Source organism: Peromyscus maniculatus, chromosome 23 (genome assembly GCF_049852395.1).
Source record: "Peromyscus maniculatus bairdii isolate BWxNUB_F1_BW_parent chromosome 23, HU_Pman_BW_mat_3.1, whole genome shotgun sequence".
NCBI lineage: Eukaryota > Metazoa > Chordata > Mammalia > Rodentia > Cricetidae > Peromyscus > Peromyscus maniculatus.
In genome coordinates, this window is record NC_134874.1 from 9,397,799 (window position 1) to 9,422,251 (window position 24,453).

Here is a 24,453-nt window from a genome sequence, read left to right on the forward strand (position 1 = left end):
AGAGCAGCCAGTGCTCTTAACCTCTGAACCATCTCTCCAGCCCTCTTTTGGGTTGTTTTGTTTTGTTTTTAGTTTTATTTCATTCTCTGTGTGTGGATGTTTTGTCTGCATGAGTATCTGTGTACCATGGACATATATACCCAGAAGAGAGAATCCTATTCCCTTGGAACTAGAGTTACGTGTGGTTGTGAGCTGCCACGTGAGTGCTGGGAATTAAACTTGGGTCCTCTGCAAGAGCTCTTAATCACAGAGCCATCTCTCCAGCCCCAAGAATTCATTCTTTTTTTTTTTTTTTTTTTTTTAATTTTCCAGACAGGATTTCTCTGTGTAGTTTTAGTACCTGTCCTGGATCTTGCTCTGTAGACCAAGCTGGGCTCAAACCCATGGAGAAGAACTCATTCTTGAAATACCTGGCTAATGTGGGCTTCCTGAACTGCAAACACACAAGCCCATGTGGGTAGATTCTCCCCAGAACCCCACACTCTCACACACTGATGCATCTACGCAGGAGAGGCCCTGAGCCTCTGGCCAGGCCTTCCTTATACTACAATATGGACCTTGCTTGAAAAAGAGAGTACAGGGCCAGCAGGAGGGCTCAGTGGGTAAAGACGCTTGCTGCCAAGCCTGACAACCTGAGTTCAATCCCTGAGACCTACAGATCAGAAGGAGAGAACCAAATCCCTTAAACTGTCCTCTGACCTCCACATGTGTGCCATGGCAAGCACATGCCACCACCACCACCATGTATGCGCGCGCGCGCACACACACACACACACACACACACACACACACACACGCACACACACACGCACACACACACACACACCTGGAGAGAGAGAGAGAGAGCATAGAATTCTATGAGAAATAAGAAAAGGAGCCGGGTGGTGGTGGTGGTGGTGGCGGCGGCGGCGGCGGCGGCGGCGGCCGCGCACGCCTTTAATCCCAGCACTCAGGAGGCAGAGCCAGGCGGATCTCTGTGAGTTCGAGGCCAGCCTGGACTACCAAGCGAGTTCTAGGAAAGGCGCAAAGCTACACAGAGAAACATTGTCTTGAAAAACCAAAAAAAAAGAAAAAGAAAAAAAAGAAAAAAGAAAGAAAGAAAGAAAGAAAGAAAGAAAGAAAGAAAGAAAGAAAGAAAGAAAGAAAAAGAAAAAAAAGAAATGGAACTTCATAAATCGGAGACACCCTATGTGTGGCTACAATGAGGTACTGATCCCTAGGAGAACCCTGATGGGCACTAAGGACATGGCTAGTAGCTAGTTAACCCTGGAAGCCTGAAGTCCTTTCATTCAGCAAGGACTCTGAGCACATACTATGTGCCAGCCACTGTCATGGGGATAAAGCCACAGCCAAAATAGACAAATGTCCTGTGTCATGGTGTTCCTATTACCCTAGCATAGATCACCAGCCGCAGAAGGAAGTAAATGCTACCATAATTGAGGAAAATGAGGCAAGAGCAGGAAGATTCAGGAAACATACATCTCAGACAAAATAGCAGGTTGTAGCAGAGCTTAAAGGATAAGACAGGACAGCATGGGAAACCAAGCTGGGAACACCAGTGAGGCCATGAGAGCTTGGGGACTGGCCCTAAGAATAGAGTTGAGACAGAGGTGAGCCATCGCATGGGTGATGTCCCTGGTCCGGAACCTGGCTGTTGTCTCTGTGATGGAGAGCTGACTAGAGAGCTTGGAAAGCTCTGAGATGAGTGCTGGGCATGTACCTCATCAGTCCAGAACCAGGGAACATGGAAGGAGGGGATCTGCCACCAACAGTGACAGACCAGGGGCAAAGCAGGGACAGGGTGGTGGTCTTTGTCCCACGATTCCCCCTCATTCCCTGCAGCCGATCAACCATCTTCGTGCGTCTCCACACCAATGGGAATCAGGAGCTGCAGTACCAGCCAGGGGACCACCTAGGTGTCTTCCCTGGCAACCACGAGGACCTTGTGAATGCACTCATTGAGCGGCTGGAGGATGCACCGCCTGCCAATCACATGGTGAAGGTGGAGATGCTGGAGGAGAGGAACACAGCTCTGGGTGAGGGTCCCGGCTGCACCTGCCGGAAGGGCTGGGAGGGCCTCGGCCCCAAGTGGGCAGAGCAGCGGCCAGGGCATGGTCGGCCTCTCAGTGGGGGCTCCCTACCTCACTCCAGCTGATGGATGTCTCATCAGGAGCCTCCTTCTCTTCTTCACATCCTTCCTTCTCTTCCTCCCTCCCCTTCCTCCTTTTTCCTGTTCTTTCTCTCCCTCCTTCCCTTCCTTTCCCCATTTTCTCTTCCTCTTCCTCCCTCCTCCCTTCTTCCCTTTTTTTCTATGTAGACCAGGCTGACTCCCAACTTCCCATCCCTCCTGCTTCAGCCTCCCAAGTGCTAGGACCACAGACCCAAACCACCACACCTAGCTTGAAGAACCTTCAAAGCCGATGATGGGTCTCCAAGCTTCACCCTCACCTCATAGATAGGCGTGGGCTCCAGACCCCGGTACAAGGAGCTGTGGTGGCCATACCTGACAGCCCGTGACCCCATGACTGTCACCTTTACAGGGGGAACTAATTAGAGGGTGATAATGGTATGCCGTCTGTTAGAGCCTTCCTGCAAATCCTCTTGGAAGGAGCCACACTCCCCTTAATGAATCCAATCCCATGTAGCTCTCTGTGTTAGACCAGAATTTCCATCATGTCTTGAATTCCCACTGAGGTAGGGGATCATGTTTGGAAGGTACACAGAGACAAACTAGTCCTCCCATCATGGAGGAAGGGTTCCAGGGACCCCTAGAAGATACCAGAATCCATCCATGCCCAAGTCCCTTATAGAAAAGGTGTTGTGTTTACATGACATCTATGCACATTGTCATATTTACATACCACTTATGTGTGTCTTCCTGCATACTTTAAACCCTCTCTAGATGGCTTACCCAGGGTAATGTAAATGCTATATAAATGGTCGCTACACTATGGTGTCTAGGTATAATGACAAGGAAAAAGAGTCTGGACATTTCGGTACAGATGAGATTGCTCTCGCTCTCTTCACTGCTTTCATTCCTCTGCCAAATGCACTGAATGCAGAAGCCATGGACATGGGGAGCCAGGGGTCCAGCGTAGTGAGAGCAAGGTGTGAGGCCAGAACACCTGCTTTGGCACCTGAAAGCTGTGTGGCCCTTAGACAGATTCCTTAACTTCTCTGTGCTTCCTTTTCCACACCCGGAGTGATAAGTGTGGCGAGGATTCAGGGACCGGAGCCTCATTCCCGATGTGCCTCCCCAGGTGTCATCAGTAACTGGAAGGATGAGCCTCGCCTCCCACCCTGCACCATCTTCCAGGCCTTTAAGTACTACCTGGATATCACCACGCCGCCCACGCCCCTGCAGCTGCAGCAGTTCGCCTCCCTGGCCACCAGCGAGAAAGAGAAGCAGCGGCTGCTGGTCCTCAGCAAGGTGGGTCCTGGGTTTTGCAAAGCAATGCATACTGTGCTCTTCCAACTGTTCTCGGCAGATGGCAGTCTCGAGCGAGGGGGCGTGTCCTCATTTGCATACAGGCGCCATATTGGCTTGTCCCATCTGACTCTTCCTGCCTCTAAGGCCTGATAAGTCGAGGGTGACCCCCTCCCGAACCTCAGCAGGCATGGCTCTAAATATCTCTTACCACCTTCCTTTGTGATTTTTGAGCTCCTGTCAGCACCACCTTAACCCATGCATGGAAGAAAAGGTAGCAGAGATCCTCACAGTGGGTTTACAAACGGGTTCCATTGTGGTGGTGGTAACAATGGTGCTTTCTGATGCAGAATAGCTACAGAAAATATAGACTGCTAGAAAAGAGACCTCTGGTGATCAGATGAGCCCAAAAGCTTTACCACCCTTGCCTAGAAGGTGCCTACCCAAGCTGCTCTCTGGCCTTGCTCAGCAGGGCACCTAAGGCTGGGAGTGTGGCTCAGTGGGTAGGGCTCTTGCCTATCACACAGGAAGTCCTGGATTTAATCCCCAGTACCACATAAACTAGGCTTGGTGGTGCATCCCTGTTATTTCAGCAGTTAGGATGTGGAGGCAGGAGGATCAGGAGTTCAAGGTCATCTTCAACTACATGGAGAGCTCAGTGGCAGCCTGGAATGCATGAGACACTGTCTGAAAAGGGGGGGGGGATTGATGGCTCAGTGTGTAAAGTCCCCTGCTGGCAACCTGAGTTCAATTCAATCCCTAGGGCCCACATGGTGGAGGAGAGCCTGCTCCTGAAAATTGTCCTTTGAACTCCACTTGTATGCATGTGTGCATACACACACACACACACACACACACACACACATACACAGTCACACACTGACTCTCACACACAAACACACACTCATACACAGTCATACACACTGACTCACACACTCACATACACAGTCCCACTCACAAACACACATACCTGTGCACAAAAAAGAAAAGATGTAGGGGTTTAGATGGAGAGATGTCTCGTTGGTTTAGAGCACTGGCTTCTCTTTGCAGAGGACCAAGGTTTTATTTCTAGAACCCACACGGCAGCTCATAACTCCAGTTACAGTGGATCAGATGACCTCTTCTGACCTCTGGGATCTCCAGGCACACTTACAGTACACACACACACACACACACACACACACACACACTCAGGAAAAACATTCAGATACATAAAATAAATCTAAAATTTAAAAACTAATATAATTTAAAAGAAAGTCACAGACCTGCTCAGGTGGAGCACCCAACCCAGTGTTTCCAGGAATTGGGGGTCTCCTTCCAAGGAAGCAAGGCCCCGAGCTGAGGCCATTTCTTATGCTATCCAAGAAAGGGGACCGGGCGGTGAGTAGCAAGGGGGAGGCTCATTAGCAAGAGCGTATTATCGAGAAATGTGAAAATAAACACCAGAAGGCAGCGAGGACTCTGAAGTGGGGAGCTGGAGACAGATGGCCGTCATTGTGCATCCTAAGCTGAGCAGGATTTTAGAACTTTTAGAATATGTATAATGTAGACTCAAAACTTATGATTAATGGTGGGTGGCGGGGGTGAGTATGACGAGGGAACATTTTACATAGTATCCTTTGAGAGAGAATTTCATATGAAGTCCATTTCTCCCGGAAAGCACAGAGTCTCCAAGACAAGTGAGCCGAATGTTATTATTATTGTTGTTATTGTTGTCAGAAATAACTGTGAGAGAGAAAAATGGGCCGGGAGGTAGCGGGGGGCGGGGGGGGGTGAGGGTGGGGGGCTGGGAGGGAATGGTCAGACTGCAAAACAAAGCTGGCCAAAGAGGAGGAGAAAAGGAGCGAGGTCGGGTGGAAGTATCCCACTCCCAATGTGGTTTCTGAACAATGCCCAAGGTCCTTGGGGGTTCCTAGAGCCAAAGTCAGGGTTCCCTAGAAGGGGTCACCTTGACATCTATCATGAGCTTGAACATCCTGCAGGAATCCATGCCCAGCAGCAGCACAGGTACTGAATGGCAGTTTCAGATAGCGGTCACTGGCAGGGGGACGTCAGTTTTAAGTGAACACCCGTGTTTTGAATGTGAAACGGGGGGCTGGAAAGTTTGTTCAGCTGTTCAGAGAACTTGCGGCTCTTTTAGAGGACCCAAGTTTGGTTCCCAGCACCCACATCAGGCAGCTTGCAGTTATATGTTAACTCCAGTTCCAGGAGATTTGGACCTCTGACCTCTGCTGGTACCTGCACTCAAGTGCAATACTCACATGCAGACACACACACCTGTATATAATTAAAACCAATAAAAATAAATCTTTGAATGTGTAGTGTTCCCCCACAGGCTCCTCCTTGGTCCATCGCTGGTAGCACCGTTTGGAAAGGTCATGGAACTTTTAGTGGGCAGGGCCTCCCTAGAAGAAGTGAGTCATCAAGGGTGAGCCTTGGGGTCTTACACCCCAGCTCCATGTCCCTGTTCATTCTCTGCTTCCTTCCGGCTGCGTATGTGTAGCAGGATGGCTGTCTTGTGTCCCTGCAGCTGCTTGTCCACCATGATTGGCTGTATCTCCTTGAATCGTAGAATAAAACAAATCTGCCTTCCTTTAGGTTGCTTCTTGTCAGGGATTCAGACGCAGCAGTTAGAGAAGTGAGTAATGCAGCCTTGAGCAGCTGGCGGCTGAGCCAGAGAGGCTCAGTGTTGGAGACAGATACCTTTGAAAACACTGTGCTCCGGCCTGGAGAGACGGCTCAGCAGTTAAAGAACGTGCTGTTCTCGCAAAGACTGGTTTAGTTCTCAGAGTCCACATCAGGTGGGCTACAACTGTCTGTGATTCCAGCTCCGGGGAACCTGACACCCTCTTCCGGCCTCTGCGAGCACTCACATGCACACACACATACACACGGACACACGCATACATGCATGCACACACACGTACACGCAGACACAGAGACACATACACATAAGTAAGAAATCTAAAGTAAAGCTTTTAAAATGTAAAAACTATTCTTGCCTCACAGGCCACACAAACAGGTGGCGGTCAGGGATTGGTGTGCTGGCTAAAGGTTGCCTTTCCCGGCTCAGACACAAAGCCAGAACTCTGTGTCTCTATAGCCGCATCTGTGAAATGGGATGATGGTAAACCACTGCTGCGGGGTGAGGGTTTATGGCCCCTAGAGTTCTCACATCAAAATTAGACTCCCTCAGAGTTGGTGTGTCACTTAACAGGGGGAAGACATCAAGAGGTAGGGATTGGGCTGGGAGTGCAGCCTGATGGCTGGAAGCCACAGTGTCATGCACAAGGCTCTGAACTCAACCACAAGGACTGGTACTGTAGGAGGAGGCAGAGCGAGGAGGGAGGGAGGGAAAGAAGAAAGAAAGAGACAGACAGGGAGAGAGGGAAGGAAGGAGGGAGGGAGGGGAGAGAAAAGGGAGGTGAGAAGCAAGGAAGGAAAGAGAGAGAGAGAGACAGACAGACAGACAGACAGACTGACTGACTGACTGACTTTTGTAAGGCAGTTGAGTCAAGGACTCTGCCCTCATAGGCCAGATAGACATTTTTATAAAAAGAACCCAGGAAATCTGCTTCCCCCCTTCTGCCATGTGAGGACATGTAGGCACCACCAGGATCTACATGATCTACAGGATCCACACCAGGATCTACACCAAAGTAGATTCTCCCCAGACACCCAATCTGCTGGCGCCCTAATCACAAGCCACCAGGATGTGAGTGATAGATTTCCACCAAGCCAATTAACCAGCCTTGGGTATTTCGGAATAGCTATGGCCATCTCTGTGACCAAATGCCCAATAATAATGGGCAACAGCTTAAGGGAAAAAAGGTCACAGGGTGCAGCCACCAGGACAGGAGAGGAAGAGCCTCAGTGACACGAGGCAGCTGGTCCCATTGCATCTGCAGTCAGGGAAGAAGAGCGTCAACAGGAAGTGGACTGGGCTATAAAACCTGAAGGCCCGCCCCCAATGACTCACTTCCTCCAGCTAGGCTCCACCTCCTCAAGATTGGACAACCTCCCAAAACAGCACTACCAACTGAGAACTAAGTGTCCAAACACGTTAGCCTATGGGGAACCAGTTCACACTCAAACCACAACCCTAAGAGTCGATCCATTTCAAAGCCAGAGTTGCATAGCCCCACTGTAGGCAGTGAATATCATCAGGTCCGTTCACCTCTGCCCTCGCCTTGCTCCAGGCCCCGCCAGAAATCTGGGACCCGGATTCAAGCTCCTCTCTGTTCTCTCTTGCCACAGGGGCTGCAGGAATACGAGGAGTGGAAATGGGGTAAGAACCCCACTATGGTGGAGGTGCTGGAGGAGTTCCCTTCCATCCAGATGCCGGCCACACTTCTCCTCACCCAGCTCTCGCTGCTGCAGCCTCGTTACTATTCCATCAGCTCCTCTCCGGACATGTACCCCGACGAGGTGCACCTCACCGTGGCCATTGTCTCCTACCACACCCGAGGTGCGCATGCGGGAAAGTGCCAGCTGGGAGATCCTTGCGTCTGCGTTTCCCCCTCCAGGTGTCTGGAGGTCTCTCTCCCTGAACTGCCTGTGGAGCAGATTCCAAATTCTTACAGGACACTGCCAGCCCGAGTCCGGGGAATGGAGTGCGTCCCCATAGCTGAGCTACCCCTGAGTATGGTTAGAAGTAGGGAAGGTGTGTGTTTGGGAGTGGCACCTAAGACAGGCTTCCCCCCACCCTGTCCACCCTGCCGGGCAGCACTCACCAGGGGCATCACGAAAGCCTGGCTGGTACTAAATAACACAAGCCTCACTGTGATGTTTTTCCCTTGTGATCAAGCCACTGAAATGTTCAGTGCCTAGAGGCTCTGAGACCTGGGTGAACAAGCCATTCACAGCACCTGACCCAGACCCTCAAGTGGGCAGGATCTTAGTATTCGCCTCCAGACCTATCCAAACCCAGTGCCCGCCCGCCCGTGCACAAGGAAGCTCACTCTGAGGGTGCTAGTTCCTCCTCCCTTTCAGAGGCAGGGGTCCAGATCTGGAACTGGGAAGCACTTGGCTTTGAGCTGGGAGATACTTCCTGGGGGTGAGGGGTGGGGCTGGGACTGGAAAAGGGAGACAGTCCATGATGTGATGAGATGGACCACTTTCTCCTGTTAGATGGGGAAGGACCAATTCACCATGGCGTGTGCTCCTCCTGGCTCAACCGGATACAGGCTGATGATGTGGTCCCCTGCTTCGTGAGAGGGTGAGTGACAGATATCGGGGAGATGCATGGCCATCTCCTATCAGTGCAATGATGCTGTGCATTGGAGTATATGAAAGACCAGCCTGAAGGGCTCTAGATAGAGGCAGGGGTAACGCCAATATCCTGCATTATTTCTAGTTGTTAGGGAGACAGGATCAAGGGACACACAGCCAGCGGGGTATCCGGGTAATAAATACTTATACAAGACCGTAAAAAGATGGCCTCAACCTTCATGAGTTTTACAGACCAGTGGGCTTTCTATCCTTGAAGATGTAACAACCCAAAATGTCTTCAGACATCCTCAGATATCCCTGAGGTGGTAGGCAGAGGGCGAAAGACACGCCAGGTTGATTTTATTTTATTTTTTTTTAATTTTACCAGTGTGTGTGATGTGTGAGTGCAGGCACACACGTGGAGGTCACAGCACAACCTCAGTGAGTCAGTTCTCCCCTCCTACCTTTACATAGGATCCGGGGATCGAACTCAGATCGGCAGGCTTGCACAGCACATGCTTTATCTACTGAGCCATCTCAGTGGCTCCTCGTTTATATTTTTCTTTCTGGTTTTCACTCCAGTTTCTCAGAGATTGGGGATGTATTAAACACCCCCATCAATAGACGATTTCCCCATTTTAAGGATGGTCCTGAGCTGGGACCCTCACCTCATAAACAGCTGCTTCCTCAATGGAAACTCTGCTCCGACACTGGCTGGGCCCACCACGCTTTTCTCCTGTGGAGGGTAGAATGTTGGTGGTATGGACCGCCTACTCTCCTCATCAGAGTCTCATAGAGTTGGTCCTAAAACAAGAGTCCTAAACCCAGCCTAACCACATAGCCTGGGAACATACATGTTAGCATCCCCAGGTAGCTCATTTGGGCACCGATGTCTGTGACTCCGCTGATTAAAGACCTCACCGGTGACTAAAGACTGGTTCTCAAGAAATCAGGACATGGGGCAGTAGCTCAGTGGGTAAGGGGCCTGTTTGACAGGTGTACAGATCTGAACTCAAATCCTCAGCACCCACTTAAAAGCAAGGCAGGGTACTCATGTCTGTAAGCCCAGCGCTGGCATGGGAAGCAGATAGGTGGGTTAATGGAGCTTAGAGGCAGCTAGCCACTGAATCAGGGAGCTCCAGGTTCTGTGGGAAATCCTGGCTCGAAAAATAAAGTGGAAAATGATAGAAAGACATCTGATGTTGACTTCTGACCTCCACATGCACACACATGTACAGACAAACATACACACATGCATGTGCACACATACATAGATAGATAGATAGATAGATAGATAGATAGATAGATAGATAGACAGACAGATAGATACAGGTAGATAGATATACTCACACACACAATTGAAATTTTTTAAAGTTAAAATTCAAGCCAGAGTGATCTCCCACTCTGGAGACATTTGATGATGTCCAAAGGCATTTTTGATTGTCATGACTCTGGAGTTAGCTACTCCTGTTATCAAGTTGGTAGGAGCCCAGGGTGGCATTTTAACTCCCACAATGCATACAATAGTTCCCCAACAAAGGGGTCCCCATTCCCAAAGCCAGAACACAGAGTAAGCCCAGGTTAGCTCAGGTTTATTGTTCGTGGGACTTAGCCTGACGACAAGTGATGGGGGATGGAGAAAGAGCCAAACTCCAGCAAACTGACTTTTAAATTCCTCTAATCTGTGAATTCTCACTCAAAAAGGGAGCCCATGGTCTCACTAAAGAACAGTACATCTCTCTAAGATGGATGCCTGGGCTACCCTTGGCTACCCTGGGCTCCAACATGGAGCAGCGCACAGTGATGCTTCTCTCTTTTCTGTCCAGTGCCCCGAGCTTCCACCTGCCTCGAAACCCCCAGGTCCCTTGCATCCTGGTTGGCCCAGGCACTGGCATCGCGCCCTTCCGAAGCTTCTGGCAACAGCGACAATTTGACATCCAACACAAAGGTACATACAGTCCAGGGGCCACTGAGCTCTGACCCAGAGAAAGATGGGGGGCCCCTGCTTCACCTAACTGCCTGGGGAGGGGAGAGGAGGAGTTGCCATACTGATGTAGCCGCAGGGTGCAGTTTGAGCAGCCCACTCAAACAGACCTGCTACATAGCCTGTTTCAGGGGCCTGAAATCTCATCCTCAGAGAGCATCTCCTTGACTTAAGAGTTGGTCCTAAAAGTCCAATATGCCACCAAGGATAGGCACGCCGCATCCTTCTCGAATGGATTTGTGCATGTGACTGCCCCGTGAACCATCACAAGGACAGGCCTTGCTGTGTGAGATAAAGTTCAGGTCTGGAAAAAGGAGAGAAAAGATCCCCAGTTGCAGACTCATCAAATAAGGAGTCCAGTAGTATCAGACAGAAGGACAACGCAAATTCACATTTAAAACCTAGACTGGCTGTGTTAGACCAGGACTCAGAGGCCAGTCTGGTCTACATAGTTCTGGGCCAGGGAATATTAATAAAAAGAAAGAAGGAAGGGAAGGAGGGAGGGAGGCAGGGAGGAAGGGAGGAAGGGAGGGATGGACAGAGAGAAAGAGAAAGTTCCACACACAGCTGTGTTTCCGGCAGAACAGTGACCCCAGGAGGTGGTTGGTGGTATTACCATCAGCCCACACACTGGGTTCTGAATCTGATTATCCAACTGCCCATCAAACAACTGAAGAAAAATATGGAGTCTGGAGTGAACATCTACAGACTCTTCCCCTTAAACAGTGCAGTATAACAGTTATTTTAGAGTGTCTACATCGCACCCACTGTTATAAGTAGAGAGGTAACCGAAGGTGCGAAGGTAGATGTGTAGGAGTTCTAGAAAATGCTGTGCTAGTTTACATGAGCTGGGGCAGCTGCAGATTTTCACACCCGGGATGGGGGGGAGGGGTCCCTGGAATCACCCTTTCCCTTGCATCCTGGGAGATAGTCTGTGCTTCCATTTTCACATGGGGAAACTGAGGCTGCAAGAGAGAAGTGACTTGCTCAGGGTCATACAGAACTGGGACTCGGATCCGGGCCGTCAGGCTCCAGTCTGGACTCAGCATTTCCCAAGAGCAGGCTAGTAAGGAGTCAGGGCCGGGCATCTGGAAGGAGTGAGACCAGGAAAGGAATCCCCCGTACCTCCACAGGCTGTGCTCATCTGTGTGCGTGGATGAAAATATGTGGGTGCCCCCAAGTGTGTGAGCTCTCTTCTGAGGTCACACCCTGAGGTCCTGGCACCCCAGTTCCTGTAGTTCAACTGCTGCCCCTACTTAGGCATCAAAGCCGTCTGTGTGATATGAGGTCTTCCCACTCCCCAGGAATGAATCCCTGCCCCATGGTCCTGGTCTTCGGGTGCCGACAATCCAAGATAGATCATATCTACAGAGAAGAGACCCTGCAGGCCAAGAACAAGGGTGTCTTCAGGGAGCTGTATACTGCCTACTCCCGGGAACCTGACAGGCCAAAGGTAAACTGACCCACACCTAGCCACACTCAGTGGGCATGCGTGGGATTGCTTGTGCATGTCAATGTGGCGATATTGTGTTCCCAAAAATATTGTGATAAACTTATCTGGGGTCAGAGGACAGAACAGCCACTAGATACAGAGGCTAGAAAATGGTGGCACTCACACCTTTAATCCTAGCCTTCTGGAGGCATGGATCTCTGTGAGTTCAAGGCCACACTGGAAATAGCCAGGCATGGTGATTCACGCCTTTAATCCCAGGAAGTGATGGCAGAAAGCAGAAAGGTATATAAGGTGTGAAGACCAGAAACTAGAAGCTTTTAGCCTGGTTAAGCTTTTAGGCTTTTGAGCAGCAGTTCAGCTGAGATCCATTCCGGATAAGGACTCAGAGGCTTCCATTCCAGTCTGAGAAAACAAGACCAGCTGAGGGATTGGTGAAGTGAGGTGGCTGTGGCTTGTTCTGCTTCTCTGATCTTCCAGCATTCACCCCTACACCTTGCTCCAGGTTTATTTTTATTAATAAGACTCTTTAAGATTCCTGCTACACTAGCGAGCACGCCCCCCCCCCCAGCTCCCCAGAAGGTCCAGCAGACAAGCTTGAGCTGCCCGAGATTGGAATCAGCTTGCTTGCACACCATGGTCTGGTCCCCTGTTGCACTTTCTGACCCCTTGTCCCATTTCCCTGAGGTTACTTCACAAAATATCTTCCCTACCCACAAGCCCCTGCATCACACTCTGCTTCCTCTGGGATTGGGGAACGGGAGCCTCTCACAGCGACCCCCCCTTCATCATCCTCTTCTGTAGAAATATGTCCAGGACGTGCTGCAGGAGCAGCTAGCCGAGTCCGTCTACCGCGCCCTGAAGGAGCAAGGAGGCCACATTTACGTCTGTGGGGATGTCACCATGGCTGCCGATGTCCTCAAAGCCATCCAGCGCATCATGACCCAGCAGGGGAAGCTGTCAGAGGAGGATGCTGGTGTGTTCCTCAGCAGACTGAGGGTGAGTGACAGCTGGCAACGAGGGTCCAGGAGTTTCCCCTGTCACGCGATCGGTGCCCATAATTCAGGGAGCTCTTTCTGCCCTTTATGACTGGGGTTGTACCTAGCCACGGCTGAGAGGAGATGAAGAGCCAGGCATGCAGGCATACACACACACACACACACACACACACACACACACACACACACACACAGAGTCAGTATGGTTTGAGGCTCTAGCGTACAAAAACAACAAGTGTGTGAACCTGTGGGTAGTTAAACAGACGTCATCCTGACTCGACACGTCCTGACCCCCAAGCCGAGCTGCCCCTCAGCCCCACGCCATTGCTTATGGCTTGCACTGCACAAAAAGGCTCATCGAAGCGGGTGGGTGGACTGGAGGTCCAGATGCTCCATCTCTAACCCGCTCACCTGGCACCGAGTATGACTGCCCTAAAGGAAGGGCCTGACTTAACGCATCCAAAGGCTTAGGTTACGGGCTGCGACAGTTTCCTCAGCAGAGTCCCAACTATGTGAGCGCCACCCCACAAATGGAAATTGAATCCCAGAGGGGTCCCACCCCACCACTGCTTTGTTAAATGAGAAACAAGTTTTTTTTAGTGGGAGGGGGCGGGGGGATGGGACAGCTTGTGTGGCACACGCGTGAAAGTCGGAGGATGCCATGCGGAGTGATCTTTCCTTCTATCGTGTGGGTCCTAGGGATTCAACTCACATCATCAGGCTTGGCGGCGAGTGCCTTTACCTGCCGAGCCTCCTCACTGGCCCCAAGCAGTAACCAAGAATCGGTTTTTAGAAACTCTTCTCTAAACTTCATTCTAAATCCCAGTGAGGGGAAAGAGATTTCGGCTAGAAATTGGCCAGGATCTGTGGATGTGGTTCAGCAGGTAAAGTGCTCGCCGTATAAACATGAAAGCCTGGGTTCGAATCCCCAGCACTCACATAACTGCCAGATGGGCATGACAGCCTGCCTGTGGTCCCAGCACACACAGAAGGCAGAGCCAGAGGAGAGGGGGGGCGGGGGGGGGGGTGCCGGATGGACGGACAGACTTCCAAAGCAATCTGGCTGTGAGACTAGCTGGATCGGTGAGCTCTAGGTTCAGGTGAGAGACCCAGGGGAGAGTGATCCAGAAAGACATCTAATGTCATCCTCTGGCCTTCATATGTGTGCACACACACGTGTACCCACATGGATAAACATACACAGGGGTGGGATCGGGGGAGACATACCAGGTAGGGAGGGATGCTGTGGAGCCCACCACTCCCTTGGTGTCTTTGGCACGGTCCCCTGGGAACACTTACATAGCTTCCCAGGAACTTTGCAGACTAGGACAGAGAAACCCCACTCATGCTGGAAATGAACCGCTCTCTCCAGATGTGGGGCCCTGCTGCAGAAGCAGGGTGCTCGAGCTGAGTACATCATGGACTCTGCTAGCCAAGCCAAGCTCCTGGCCACTGCCCTCATCAGCACTGAGATCAATATCTCCTCCCAACCACAAAGATGTCGCTCTTAAAGAATCTTCTTCTTCTTCTTGGGGCTGGGGAGATGGCTCAGTGGTTAAGAGCACTGGCTGCCCTTCCAGAGGACCCGGGTTCCATTCCCAGCAACCACGTGGTGGCTCACAACTATCTGTAACTCCAGTCCCTGGGGATCTGACACCTTCACTCCAATGCACATAAAATTAAATTAAATTTAAAAAAAAGAATATTCTTCTTAACTCCACAGCCCACCCCTCACTTCTGCCAAGGGAGCTTCCATTACTTCTGAATATGTACACACACACACACACACACACACACACACACACACACACACACACACACACGCTTTCTTCCTCCTGTGCTGGAGATGAAACCCAGGGTCGTGTGCATGCTGAGGAAGCTCTGTGCCACTTAGCTATATCCCCCCTCCCCCCCCCCCAGCTACTTTCTTTTTCCTCTCCCATCTGCTGGTACCAATAACCTGGGGGCCTTTCACCCTTAATTCAGCCTTGCTGGGATCTGAACCTTCAGGGGCAGAATTGGAAGGAGGAGAGAGAGAAATCAAGAGACTTCCTTCAGGCTTTGTTGCTTCTTCTAGGCTCAGAACCCTCATAGCAGCCACCCTCCCTTTATCTAAATGCTCACCCCACCGATTCTTTGCCACCCAGCCCGGAGAGGCACAAAAGGGTAAGAGAGTAACTGCTAACACACAGCCTCAGAGACCAAAGAGACCCCAGGACCTTCGGCTCGGCCTCTGTCTTGTCTGTACGTGCTATTCCATGTGTCACTCTGGCTGGTCCTCTCCAACCCCTTACCCGCCGTATGATCTGTGCCCTGGCTGTTTCTGTCCATAGGATGACAACCGGTACCACGAGGACATCTTCGGAGTCACCCTGAGAACATACGAAGTGACCAACCGCCTTAGATCTGAGTCCATTGCCTTCATTGAAGAGAGCAAAAAAGATAATGACGAGTAAGTTCTCTCCAGCCCTGGGCAGAGGGGCTGCAGCTGGGCGTTTGCCTGATTTCCCTGTGTGTGCTGGGGGAGGGCGGCGGTCCCAGACCCAAATGCATGGCTGTGATCCTGTTGCTACCTGGGCAAATGGTTGCCCATTTGAGGCTGGTTTGAGGTACACAGGAAGACCTCGTCTCCATAAAACAAAAGAGTGCACATTCCCCGGGGTGACCCCAGTCCTGCTGAGTCTGGTATTCAAAAGTTAGGGCACAGTGTGGGTAGCAAGCCCTCTGGGGACCCTCTGGATATACTGACACCTGTCTAGGGTGCCCCCCAGTGGAACGACGATCTCCCCAACCAACTACTGTAGCTCTTGACGCTCCCCACCCCAACCCCCATCCCTATCCCACAAGTCACTGGGAATATTCTAATGGGTGCAGATGAAAACAGAGTATCTTGATGGTTTCACTCAGCCTCTAGAAGTTGCTGGAAACAGCCTGAAGCGTCATGAGAGCGGGATGGAGTCTCCCTATGTAAACCTTGCCTCCCAGGGTACAGCAAGAGGACCCATCCTCATCCCCTCCCCCCAGCCCTTCCCTTTAAAGCAGGTGGGAGTCTTTCCCAGTCAGAATGGCTGTTTCCTGAACCTTCTCACGGTTTCTCCTTCAGACAGCTCGGCTGCCTCCAAACACTCTCTGTCCACTCAGCTTACATTACCATTGCATGTGTATACATTCACACCCGTGTGTCAGGTGCCTGCAGAGGCCGGAAGGTAGCGTTGGTTGGACCTGGAGTTAGAAACAGTTAATTGCAAACTGCCACACATAGGTGCTGGGAACCGAACTCGGGTTCTCTGGAAGAGCCGCAAGAACTTTTTAACCACTAGGACATCTCTCCCACCCTTTTGGGGGTTTGCCTTTTTGAGACAGAGTCTGTGTATAGCCCAGGCTAGCCTGAACTTGCTCTCCTCCTGCCTCTGTCTCCCAAGTGCTGGGATGACCGGTGCACCCAAGTCACGCCCAGGTCACCTGAAGGAAGCTAAGGAGCCTGGCTTCCTTGCCGCTAATACCCTCCCTCTCTCCTCCAACAGGGTTTTCAGCTCCTAACTGGATCCTCCTGCCCCATGGGATGGTGGGGTGGCCGCCCCAAGTGCCCAAGCGAGGGGGCGGCCGCAGGTTGACTAAACGCGGACACACATGGCTGAACCTTCCCCCGCCCCACAGGACCCCAAGTGGCCCCTCCCTGCCTTTTGTCCTGTTGCTATGTCCTGGTCCTTCTTCCCGCTCCGGGCTGGGCTCTCTCTCCAGCCCCCCAACCCTGGGTTTTCTCCTTGACTCTTGAGCTGCGACGCATCGCCCTTGTACCCCGGCTCTGACAAAACTGCATCCTCCCTACCTGCTTGCTGCCGAGGGCAGGTTGCGGCGCATAAAACCACCGGGGCGTGGCCGTCACTTTCTGTTGGGGTCTGGAGGCAACTGGCACTGGGCTTCAGAGTCCCCCTGAGCCAGTCCCTTGACCCCTCCGTCCTTTTTTTTATGGTGTGTGCGTGCGTGCGTGCGTGTGTGCGTGCGTGCATGTATGCATGCATGTGTGCGTGCGTTCCAGGGTGCACGCGAGCGTCAGGCCTAAGTCACTCTCTATCCTCTTGCCCGAGTCCACTGCCTTCGTGAAAGATGTCCAGTGCCATGAGACGTGTTCCTAGCTATTGTTAATCCCTCCCACGTCCGTCAGATCTGTGCCAGCCTCTCTCAAACGTGACAGATCTGTGCCAGCCTCTATGAAACGCATCAAGCCCCCTTGCTCATCTGGGTGAACCCATCACAGAAGGAGATAGGCAGAGTGATGAAGAGGAAGGTGTCCCGGCGAAGGAGCCAATCACAGAGTCCGAGGTGTTCCGGAGTCTGACCCCATGAGCTGAGGTCTGTCTGGGAAATTTACCCAGACAGTGGATTGCGCAAGCGCCACCCCATTCCCACCCACCCCAGCTGGGGCCACCAGATGTTGAGCTTACCCCCACCCCCACCCCCAGGCAACCGCAACCATGGGCCCAGGGGCCAAGGTGTTGTGCAGTGAAGCATGCTGGGAGTAAGGACTTTGCCGTCAAGGAAACGGTGTTGGCCCTTATTAAATGAACGGGCCTCCTTTAGTGCTTTGGAGGAGATAGTTGCCTGTTATTCTTCCAGATGAGCTTGCCTCCTGCTTGAGAATAATCCCCTCCCCTCCCACCACCACCACCACCACCAAAGCCAGCCGCATTGGCAACAGTGAGAAGTTTAGCCAGGGCACATCGGCAGCGGCAACCATTTTCGGAGTCAGCCGAGTGGCCCCTTAGCTGAATGAATAAATAAATAAATAAATAAATAAAAGCTACATCAGGCAGCGTGGACAGGCAAGAACCCCGCTCCCGGCCCCCCAGGTTCAAGAGATCAGCCCTGGGTCCCATGTTCTGTGCTCCTCCGGTTTGGTTTTATGAGTCAGAAAAGCAAAAACAACAAAAATTCCTCTGTGTCCTGAGCCGGGGCCTGGTTCTCCCGATGGAGGCTGAGTGTGGGGGCTGCCAAGTAGGAAGTGCCAAGGACTTGACAGTTGTGGGGCCCAAACCCTAAGGCCTTCAATCCTGCCTGTCTTTCTTTCTTTCTTTCTTTCTTTCTTTCTTCCTTCCTTCCTTCCTTCCTTCCTTCCTTCCTTCCTTCCTTCCTTCCTTCCTTTCTTTCTTTCTTTCTTTCTTTCTTTTCTTTCTTTCTTTCCTTCCTTCCTTCCTTCCTTCCTTCCTTTCTTCTCTCTCTCTCTCTCTTCCTTCTTTTCTTTCCTTCTTCTTCTTCTTCTTCTTCTTCTTCTTCTTCTTCTTCTTCTTCTTCTCTCTCTCTCTCTCTCTCTCTCTCTCTCTCTCTCTCTCTCTCTTCCTTCTTTCTTTTCTTTATTTCCCCCCAGACAGGGTCTCCTGTTGCCCAGGCTGGCTTTGAACTCATGACCTTGAATCCCAAATCCTCTTGCCTCTATTTCCCTAGTGCTAAGATCCCAGGCGTGCACTATCACATCCAGTTTATGCTGTGCTGGGGGGGGGGGGGGCCTCAAACCCACAACCTCCTGCACGCTGCACGCCAGGCAAGCACTTGTATTAAGTAAGCTCCATCCCTGGCCTTCAAGCCCCGCCCCCCCCTCCCCCCCCCCCCCCCCGCCTGAAACTCAGAGACAGTTCTCGGGTTGCCCTGGACACCCCCACCGTGTTCCATCACTAGCATGTGGACTTTGTCCCAGTTATCACCTTACCCACCCTCCTTTAGTAGCAACGGTTCCTATTCAGTCTTCCCTGACTATGGGGACTAAGGTCCCAGTACCTCATCCCTAACTTCTGTAGCCTGGAGGCAAGGGGGCGGTGACCTCCTACTGCCCCTCCCACCCAGTTCCCACCGCTTTCTCCCCCAGGGACTCCCTTCTCAATCTTTCAAACCTCTGAGGACACTTCCTAAAATGTAGCTGATTCTCCGGGTCGAAATTGCGATGTTCCACCTCCATCCAAGAGCCCTCTCTGCACGCCAAGCTGCATGCAAGCATGCATGAGTGATTTTTCCACCTCCGAGTAAGGAGCGCTGACTGAGCGGCAGGCTCCTCCCCCTTCCCCCCACCCCAGTGCTCCCAGGAGCGGGTGAACAGACAGAAGCTTCATGTTACTTGCCAGAAAGTCCAAAGACATGATAAACATAACTGGGTTCAAGAAGGACTTTGCTTTTAAAGCGCTAGGGATGAGACCCCGGGCCCCACACGGGCCAGGCTGAGCTACATCCCCAAGCCCCAAGGGAGAATGTTTTAAAAAGACCTCTGAACTCTTAACACAGGCAGCTTCCTTAGCGCCTGGCTAGAAGGGCAGAGACTGATTGGATGCCCTTCTCTCCTTTTCCAAAAAGCCTTCTTAAGTCGCTTATCCAAAGGCTGAGCGAGGTGAGCATCGATGGTGAGTCAATACTGCCCTCTGCTGGTGGTTTTTAGTTCAGGCCCACAGCCTGCAGCAACAAGTGCAAAGTACAGCTCAGAATTAAAGAGATCAGGGTGGGTGAGCATTTTCGGAGACCCGGTTTGTAGCTGGTTTGCCTCGCCTTCTACCTTGGCAGTAGCTCCAACCTCACTTCACAAAAAAAGCAGGTTTGACCAGGAGGAAGAAGATGACCCCTCAAAACAGGAGGGCTGGAGACTTACACTCCCTGGCATTCCTGTGACTTCTGTTCCCAACAAGTTCAGCTTGTGGGAGGGAAGAGGGCTTCCTTGCATGTCCTTAGGGAAGAAAGCAGGTGACTTTGAGGGGGAAATGCTTAGATTTCCCCCTATGAAGTTTCTCAAGCTGACCTGACCCACAGACTCCTTTTGCCTTGTTTATGCAGAAGGCCTGGTTCCTTGGCATTTCTTAGAATCCACACTCTACCTGAGCAAGGTGACTTTAATGAGATAATGCTCCACGACAGTGCCATCTCAAGCTCTAATGAGCTTCCATTTCCCCTTTATGGCTGATGGCTGATTATTGCCATCACTAGCTTGAGTAAGGGGATTGGCAGATTCTTAAGCTAAGTCAACAATATTTGCCACCTGTCTGTCATAGAGAGAATAGAGAGATCCTGCCCCGCCCCCACGGACAAGAAAGATGAGTTAGGCCTCAGGACAAAGGAAGAAAGTGAATCAGCCAGAAGACACAGGACCAAGGGGGTGGATTTCCCTGGCAAAGACCTGCTTTGTGATACAAGAGTTCAGGACAAAATGGAATGGTTACAGACCCTGATGTCTGAGCCACCATCCCTACAGCATCACACACACACACACACACACACACACACACACACACACACACACACACCACACACCGCCACACACAGCCTTTTATTGTGCCCTAGGAAAGTTCTGGGCTTCTAGGTTGAGTTCAGCCAAGGTTTAATCTTATTTTCTTTCCACCTCGGGCTCTGCTTCCTCAGGACCCAACCTTGAGAGGTTCAGGCTGCCCTGGCTTTTTCTCTTTTCTTATTCACTGCCAGATCCCACCTAGAGGGAAAGGCACCCAAGAGGACACATTGACCATGTCTTGAACATGAGGACCCAGGTTGGACATCTTAATCCCCAAAACCAAAATGCTCCAAAACCTAAAATGCTTTGGTGCAGCCGAGTGAATGCTTTAATTTAGCCACAAAATGATTTAAAAAGAATGGGGACAGTGGGTGTTAACTCAAAGGTAGAGTCTGCCTAGCATGCCCAGAGTCCTTGGTTTCATCCCAGCACCATAAACAAATTGCCTCAGGCTACATAGGTAAGGTGTATCTATGAAACAAATGAATTTCATGCTTAGAGGTGGGTCCCAGCTACCAAATATCCCATTAATGAATATGCAAATATTTTTTTAAATCCAAAATCAGAAACACTTCTTGTCACGGTATTTTAGCAAAGTATAGTCAACCAATCAGAGTCAAGGGAGATAGTGGGGTGAGCATGCACCACCTGTGTTTATGTTTGTTTGGATCTGGATGTATCTCAGCGGCTCTGGAGAATGGGGCATCTCTGACCCAAGGCAGTCAGTTCCTAAGGAAGTGTCCCTGGAAGGCAGAGCAACGGTGACTTTTACCCACTGATAACCTCCATCTCCCAGACCAGTCAAGACATGGAAGTGGCCAGGTGTGATCATGACCTCTAGGAGATTGTAGCCAGGAGCCCACTAACCTTGGCCTTCTTGTTTGGAGTTAAATGAGTCTTCCTAGCATGGGCTGTCTTGGGGACTGTAGAACGCTGAATACCATCTGTGACTTTTCCTACTAAATGCCTCTAGCAGCCTCTCACCATCTGTGACAGCCACAAAGGTCACCAGAAAGTCCTGAGTGCCCCTGAGAGGGCAGAACCTCCAGCCACTGGACCAAGAAACCATGGCTTTTGGATCTCGGGGGTGGGGGGCGTGGAACTGTCTACCTGCTGCTGCAGGCCTTCTGGCTACAGATCTGGAGGGAGCCAGCAGCCTGCCTCTGTTCAATGGCTGCTTCTCCTCTAACCTGCTTCACGCCGAGACCCAAAAGCTTTGTGGACGATGATATAGCAAAGTCTCCAACTCTGAAGCCAGAGGGTGGCCAAGAAGCATTTGAAAGACAGATGGCCCTGAGGAGCCATCCCTCAAGTAGGGTCTGAGGCTATCCCTATCCCCACCTCTGTGCCCCGAGCTCTGTTCCCACACTTTTGTTGCTCTGTTGTCCGTGTGACTGTGTGACTCACTCCAGGTTCAGCAGTGGCTTGCCCGAAGTCCCACATGGGATCAGGTGACACCCGGAATGTTCACTGTGGGGTTATAGGGAGTGGGGGGGGGGGCAGGGGCCGGGGAGGCATGGGAAGAGCCTGGGTTCCATCTCACCACACACAAGCTGTCAGAAACTCGGCGGCCCCCACCCACCTCTGACGTCCCCGATGCTGCTAATCTCTGCCAAGTGTCCCGTGTGCTCCAGCACCGCCACCTGCCCCCACGCCCTCCGCGAGGTTGTCCAGGCTGTGGTCTCGCATGCTTCTCTTCTATATAATCTTCACCTTCTCATTTTATGGGATTCAACACAGAGTCTACTTATGCTTGTTTGCATTATGGTTAAACTATTAAAAACAAGTGGACTGACTCTAGCGGCTGGTGTCTTTTGTCAAATTGGGTTGGAATGTCACACATCCCCTTACCACAGTCACTGGTTGGGTATCCAGAAAGCATGTATTGAGACACTAGGAAGCTGACAAGGGAGCACTGTTGGGAAGAAGAAGTCTCTTGGGTGTCTTGATTTGTGACCAGAAGACTAGATTTTATCCATCGGTCCCTCTTGGGCCATTTTATTCTTGAACCAATTGACCACTGACACTCCTGGACTGAGGGAGGCACGAGGTCTCCATTCCCCATTCAGGCACCCTCCTCCACGACACCCCTCCTCCCCATCACAGGCACATCCATTGGAGGGGCCCCAGAGAGGTAACCCCATTGCTCAGTCCTTCCCCGCATATATCATCCCTAAAGACCCCAGAGCTCAAACCTAGCTGCTTTCAGGCCCAGCTCGAAAAATAAAAGAGATCTCCAAAGCCCTTACAAGGAGGCTGGAGAGATGGTTCAGTGGTTAAGAGCATCGGCTGCTCTTGCAGAGGTCCCAGGTTCAGTTCCCAGCATACACATGGTGGCTCACAGCCATCTGTAACTCCAGTTCTAGGGGATTTAAGGACCTCATCTGGTCTCCACAGGCGCCAGGTGTACGTGTGGTGCACAGACAGACATACATGCAGGCAAAACACTCATATGCTGTGGGATGTTCTGTATGTCCTGTGGGAGCCCGTTCTCTGGTTCCTCATGGCTTTACCCAGCAGGTCCGGATAGAGGATGATTAGAACCACGGGCCTGAGTGCAGGTGTCTGAGATGGTTTGCACTTGGCTGGGCTGGGGGATGGTCTATATGGCAAATGTGTTGCTCTGATTGGTCAATAAATAAAACCTGATTGGCCGTGGCTAGGCAGGAAGTATAGGCGGGACTAACAGAAAGGAGAAATAAAAGAACAGGAAGGCAGGAGACTGCCTGCAGCAGCCGCCAGGACAAGGAAGATGTAAATAACCGGTAAGCCACGAGCCACGTGGCAAGGTATAGATTTATAGAAATGGACTAATTTAAGATATAAGAACAGTTAACAAGAAGCCTGCCATGGCCATACAGTTTGTAAGCAATATAAGTCTCTGTGTTTACTTGGTTGGGTCTGAGCGGCTGTGGGACTGGCGGGAGACAAAGATTTGTCCTGACTGTGGGCAAGGCAGGAAAACTCTGGCTACACTCATATGCATAAAATATTTTTTAATGTAAAGCCCCCGCCAGAGCTGATGAGATGCTTGTCTTAGATACCAGGATGGATTGGTTACTATAAAGGGCTGCATGAGTGTAGACAAAAGTTTCTTGGTCCTGCCCAGTCCCACCTGGGCATCAGTCATTTTTTATATAACCACTCAGAGGCTTATTATTAATTACAAACTGTTTGGTCTATGGCTCAAGCTTATTGCTAACTACCTCTTTTATCTTAAATTAACCCATTTCTATTAGTCTATGTATTGCCACATGGCCGTGGCTTTACTGGTCTGCTGGCATCTTGCTCCTTGGGCAGCTGGATGGCATCTCTCCTGACTCTGCCCTTCTTCTCCCTGTCTCTCTGCTCAGGTTCCCCGCCAGGATCTTCTGCCTCACCATTGGCCAAAGCAGCTTTATTTATTAACCAATGGGGGCAACACATATTCACAGCATACAGAAAGACCGTCCCACAGCACATGGGTGAGGCAGGGCGGGGGGATGTGTCTTCACATGCCCTTCAGGACACAGCCAGGAGGACAGTCACACCAATCTCCTGTGCTCTGCAGTACAAAATGACATACTTGCTGCTTGCCGGGTGGTGGTGATGCATGCCTTTAATCCCAGCACTCAGGAGGCATAGCCAGGCGGATCTCTGTAATTTCGAGGCCAGCCTGGGCTACAGAGTGAGATCTAGGACAGGTACCAAAGCTACACAGAGAAACCCTGTCTCGAAAAACCAAAAAAAAAAAAAAAAAAGTACTTGCTGCTAGATCTGATGATCAGTCCCTGGGCCCCACATGTGGGAAAGGGGGGGGGGGCTGACTCCCGAAAGTTGTCCTCTGAGCTTCACATGCACCTTCTTCACACAGGATGGGCATGTGGACCCCAACCCCAACCCCTCCCTCTCCATCTCTCTATTCCTCACTCTTGAGCCCCAACCCTGAGCCTCACATCCAAGGTCCAGTGTGTAAGATGAAAGGCAGAGATGGAGCGGGAACCAGGCAAGGCCACTCATACCCTGCTCCTTGTGGGACTACAAAATTGATTAGCCAGTTAACACAATGGCTCGTGGTGATGAAAAGCCAGGCTTCACAGGGTGCTTTGGCAGGTCACCTACAGTCAGTCACACAGCATGTAA

The 24,453-nt window shown here is 51.3% G+C and overlaps 1 protein-coding gene across 2 annotated transcripts in view; it reads left to right on the top strand.

Annotated features, from left to right (window-relative positions):
• Nos1 (nitric oxide synthase 1) overlaps positions 1-19,318 on the top strand; it is a 115,630-nt gene extending 96,312 nt beyond the window's left edge. For both annotated transcript variants that reach the window (XM_042267997.2, XM_006970808.4), the window contains exons 21-29: positions 1,843-2,036; positions 3,261-3,430; positions 7,685-7,895; positions 8,558-8,645; positions 10,465-10,586; positions 11,927-12,075; positions 12,877-13,071; positions 15,404-15,522; positions 16,595-19,318. In XM_042267997.2, coding sequence (XP_042123931.1) covers positions 1,843-2,036; positions 3,261-3,430; positions 7,685-7,895; positions 8,558-8,645; positions 10,465-10,586; positions 11,927-12,075; positions 12,877-13,071; positions 15,404-15,522; positions 16,595-16,610 — 1,264 coding nt within the window. In that variant the 3' untranslated portion in view covers positions 16,611-19,318. The remainder of the gene's footprint in view (positions 1-1,842; positions 2,037-3,260; positions 3,431-7,684; positions 7,896-8,557; positions 8,646-10,464; positions 10,587-11,926; positions 12,076-12,876; positions 13,072-15,403; positions 15,523-16,594) is intronic.
• Positions 19,319-24,453: the final 5,135 nt, after the last annotated feature.